Below are 5179 nucleotides of genomic sequence, written 5' to 3'. Positions count from 1 at the left end.
ACTCAGCTCTGCCCGCAGCCTTCTCTTCTCCAGGCTGAACACCCCCAACTCTCCCAGCCTGGCCTCAGAGCAGAGGGGCTCCAGCCCTCGGAGCATTTTAGTAGCCCTCCTCTGGCCCCGCTCCAACAGGTCCATGTCCTCCTGGTGCTGAGGGCTCCCGAGCTGGACGCAGGGCTCCAGGGGAGGTCTCCCCAGAGCAGAGCAGAGGGCCCCAACCCCCTCCCTCGCCCCGCTGGCCACGCTTCTCCCGATGCAGCCCAGGGTACGGTTGGCCTTCTGGGCTGCCAGCGCCCATGGCCGGCTCATGGCCAGCTTTTCATCCACCAGCACCCCCAAGTCCCCCTGGGCAGGGCTGCTCTCCATCCTTTCTTCCCCCAGCCTGTACTGATACTGGGGGTTACCCCGACCCAGGTGCAGGACCTTGCACTTGGCCTTGTTGAACCTCATGAGGTTTACTTGTGCCCACCTCTCCAGCCTGTCCAGGTCTCTCTGGATGACAATGCATGTCTGTGTGTTGCAATTTATTACGAATTTGCCTCTGTTCCTGCAGTGTGGTACAGCTGGGTAGTGCTGGTCATCTGACCTGTATCACAGCGAGCCCTATAAAACAGAGCACAGGACTCGAAGAAATAATTAAACTTCGCATTTGTCACGGTCCTTCAGGATTAAATAAGCAAAACATAAAACTTCCAAACAAATGTAAGCTTTTAAGATCAAGAATCCTCTTTATGTTATCTTGGATCTTAAAGACGCATATTGACCATCTGGTTAAAATCAGTCTTGTGTGCAGTTTGGATCACTCTTATATGGTGTTCTCCACCTTCTGAATTCAGAGTGGGACTTGTTTAATTTCAGCATCTTTGGCACAGTTGTCATAGATCCTAAAGCTGCATTTCCATGTGCCTGTTAGCTTGTTACTCCCTTTATCGCTATTAGTCCTCGTGCTTTGCCCCAGCACAGGATCTTACCACTGCTGACACGTCAGATGTCTTGAGTACAGTGGAAACACGAGGTGCAGAAACAACTCCAAATGGGGTTGACCTGTTGGAAGTGACTAAATGTTGTGGGGTGTTCCTGCAATCAAGTTGATATTCTCTGAACTAAGATCTTTGTGAGTCACTGTTAAAATTATTACTGCTCTATGCCAGCTGGGCAGCACGCTTTTTATATGCAGGAACAGAATATGTACTGTAAACTCCGGGGGTATTAGGGCTGTGTTTTAAGAGGCCTACATGCTATTGAAAAGCAATATTCCGTAGTCATAAGATAAATACTAACGTATTTTTACAAGGGCACGCTTTGAACCTCACAGAGTAGAAGCTGGTTTGTTCATCATTCCTGCCTGCTGGCATGGTAGGGCTATGGTTTCCATACAGTGGGTAAGCGTGCTGCTCTGAGCAGGACCAGAGCTCAGCTTCTGAGTGAACTCAGAACAATTTCCTACTGCTTGATAACTTCTCTCAGGTGATCTCTTCTGGTGTTTGCACAACAGACAACAGTAGCTCAGGTTTTTTTCTCCTTTCCACTGTATGTATCACACTTTTTCCTTTGCATTTTCCATGTGAGAGTAAGTATCTGTGTTGTGCTTTAAAGGAGCTTAATGACTTTTTTTTCCGCCCCCCAACGTATCGGCAAGAATGGAAACAAGGTACACGTTGGAGTAGAATGAGCAGGCGGAGGCCATTTTGCGTTTTATTGAGTGCTTCGTGATTATAAAAATACTAAAATAGTAGTTTTCAAATTTACTTTTTGAGCAAGTATAACTAAAACCTTACACAGCAGACTTAACTGTTTGCAGCATGCCAAAGTGAGAGATTTAGCTTACAGTCGTGCTTTTCGAAGGAGCAGGCAAAAAGACTTTCACACAGGGAGCCAGCAGTTAAAGTTGCATTTAATTATGCTCAATGAAGCACTATATAAAATGTCGTGGTTCCCTTTCCTTGAGTTTATTGCTTGTGACCAGGCTTAATGGGCAAGCAAGATAACGCACAAAGAGACGTAAAAGTTGGTAATATTTTTCTCAGAGTCATAAACGTGCATGCACAAAGACATCCACTGACATTTATGCAAGGCTTTCACGTAAATGATTGTTATGAAAGCTGACACAAGGTTGGACGTAGCTTAGAGTCTTTCAAGATTAATTAGTGGAAGTTAGAGGACAGAAATGTGAATACGAGCAAAAAAAGCGGGACCAATGTGATAAACAGAAAAGCTTAATCTTTACCCCTTAAAAGAAACTGTGTGTGGGAGATGGTGGCGAGCAACGTAAACCACTTTTTATCCTCTTTTTTTTTTTATACTGCATGTATCGACGAGCTCTGTGTCTAATAATAGAATACGTGGTTCCCATTACCAGTGACTTAATGAAATGCTATCTTCTAGTGAAACATGGCTTGTGTTCCTAATGATGCTTTTGTGGTCAAGCTTGAGTGAGTTTTATACTGTTAATTGTAAAGGGTATCCTTTAAATCTAAATCCTGCTCTATCTGGGGTGGTGTAATTGTAGCGATTGAAATGAATTCCTTTTGATTTGTATTTTACACGTAGGATAATGCCTCGTGTGGAATTTTTGTAGCACGTGTTCACTTTGAAGGGTTTTATTTTCTTGCATGGGGAACTCCGTTGGATTTATAGATCTGTTAAGCAAGGTGAGCTGGATATGTACTATTCACGGTGATTTTTATATTCCTCACCTTGAAGTGACCTAGTGAGTTTGAAAGTAGCATAAAACTTGAAGCTGACGTCTTAATGTTTGATCTGCTGTGATCGTGACCTGTTAACCTTTAGCTTTAACGGCGCTGTATAATTCTCCTCAAAAGTTGCAAATGTACTCTACTCTGGGGCTGATTGATGATAAAATACACTTTGCGTAATCGCCCCTCTAGAGTGTGTGTTGTTTCTAGTAGATATTGATCTCCTATATTTGTTTTCTTATATTTGAGAGAGACTTTGGCTTCTGATGTAATGTGGGGTTTGTGCAGATAACACGTTCGGCATCTTGATTAGGAGCTACAGGACATACGGTTCTCGAAAAGGCAAAAGCTCCTTTCGTGGTGTAGTTCCCATAAATGTAAATTTTGAGATTGTACTACGATTATTGTATTGACTGTGGTGACCTCTTAGCCTCTGGAGGTAAGGAAGAGTCAAAAGGCAAGCCTGAGAACTGCAGTGTACAAATATTAAAGCTGTATATAAGAACTGCTTCACATGAGCAAAGATTCTCAGAACATGCGCGCGTTTTATTCTTTAATGCAGACTGTCAAACAGTTTCAATACTTTAGGGACTAAAGTTTTGGGTTTCTGATCTCCCGCAGCAGTTAAGACAGAAATAAGCCATGCTACTTTCTTATAAGCTATTTGCTACATTTAGGTTATTTAAAATTGTGAAAAATGCTTTATTTATTAAATAGGAGAACTAAACATTAGGAATACAATATTAGCAAGGGCTGTAGTGACCTATAGATGCTGTAAGTGACTTGAGCCTTTGCATGTGTGAAGCTTGCTGAAAGGAAAGGAATTACTTGTATTCTCTAAGTTTTCTTCAAATGTGTTGGTAAACAAGGCTGCAAACATCACCTGTGTGTGAAGAGATCACAATCACAAAGTACCACTCAAAACAGAACACCTTTCTCAAAAGATTCTATTTCTTTGGAAATGAGCTAACCAAATGCGAACAGCTGAGTACAAAGGGGGATCTGGTATTATGCTGCGTGCTTCTTCAGACATGCTTCACGTGGCGAGAGGAATGCTGCAGCACTGGGAGAGTCATAAAGCATCTAAAATACTTTAGAAAAACGTAAAATACTTCAGAAAATGTAATTCCTTAGCTGAATTTTGACATGAGTTGGTTTTTTTTGAAGGCTGATTGACTGGAGTTGCAGAGGGTTCCTGGGAGAAGTCAGCTAGGGAGGCTTTTTCAATTTTTACCTTCTCAGAAAAGGAGTCTGTGGCTTTTTAAAGTTTACTTAAGCATCTGAATAACTTCACCTTCAATGCTTTTTTCTTTTTTTTTTTTCTTTCCCATCAGATTTCCTTTATATCCAAAAGGAGGGGAGAAGCTTCAGTTTGAATATGGAGTATATCTTCTCAACAAAAACATAGCACAGGTTGGTACACTGAGGTTTTGGTTTTTTTTAATGACTATCTGCGATCTGCTTAACGTCAGTATGGCACGAGTGTGCATCTGCTGTCCTGTGATGCTATTCTCTGTGGCGAACATCTGTGAAGTGGTCGAGGTGTTCTTCAAATCGCTGTCTTCACTTACCTTACTGATCTGTGCTCGAGACTTTCACTTGTGGTGCTTGAAGAAGGACTTGCCAGAATATAATGAATCTCTTCCTTTTCAAATAAATACTATGAGTCTGTACACACTGCTTGGAAAATTGTAAATATTTTCTGTTTTTTTTTTTTTATTCTATCACACCTGAAGATCCATTTGTGTCATTCTCACTGATGCTTTAATTTTGCTGTATTATTACTTTAGCTGGTATACTACTCCTATACTTACAAAAAGAAAACACAACAAGCTGGGAAACCTTAAGTCTTGCCAGTGCATGACTATTTTAAAAAAAAAACCAACCCACCTCTAATCATCCTTACTTCCTTGCTTTTAATATATTTTTAAAATCATCCTTTCCTTTGGCAAGCGCATGAGAATTTACAAGTTTACAAACTTGTATTTGAGATGATATCAATACCTGCTGCTAACTCATTTGGTTTGGAATTACGGAAACGTACAGAAAGCTGGTCTGAAAGGGACCTGGGGAGGCCATTTAGACTGTTGCCTAGTCCGAGGGCAGGGTCAGCTGCTCTTATGCCATCCCTGGTAGATGTTTGCATAACTCTCCCTGAAGGAAAGCCTTTGAACTAAGTGGTCTCTTCCAGTGATTGGCTATCTGGGGTGTTAAAGTCTTTTCTGACATCTAATCCAAATCTGTCTTGCTTCGGTTTAATCATGTAATCACTTACTCTAATAATCTGTTCATTTAATTCTCTTCCTTTCTGCAAACTATTATACCTTGAAAGGTAACTTCTCCTTTCTAAAGTGTTATTGCATGGGTCATGTCATAGAATAGAATCATAGAATCATAGAATCATTTAGGTTGGAAAAGCCCTTTAAGCTCCCCCAGCCCAACCGTTCCCCTACCCCTGCCATCCCACCCCCAAACCCTGGCCCTCA

The 5179-nt window shown here is 41.7% G+C and overlaps 1 protein-coding gene across 2 annotated transcripts in view; it reads left to right on the top strand.

The window, feature by feature from the left end:
- Nucleotides 1-5179, top strand: part of UVRAG (UV radiation resistance associated) — a 100558-nt gene that overhangs the window by 53925 nt on the left and 41454 nt on the right. For both annotated transcript variants that reach the window (XM_035892690.1, XM_035892691.1), the window contains one exon: nucleotides 4028-4106. In XM_035892690.1, coding sequence (XP_035748583.1) covers nucleotides 4028-4106 — 79 coding nt within the window. The remainder of the gene's footprint in view (nucleotides 1-4027; nucleotides 4107-5179) is intronic.

Source organism: Egretta garzetta, unplaced genomic scaffold (assembly GCF_000687185.1).
Source record: "Egretta garzetta isolate BGI_Z169 unplaced genomic scaffold, ASM68718v1 scaffold323, whole genome shotgun sequence".
NCBI lineage: Eukaryota > Metazoa > Chordata > Aves > Pelecaniformes > Ardeidae > Egretta > Egretta garzetta.
This window is presented reverse-complemented; position numbering and strand designations above follow the sequence as displayed.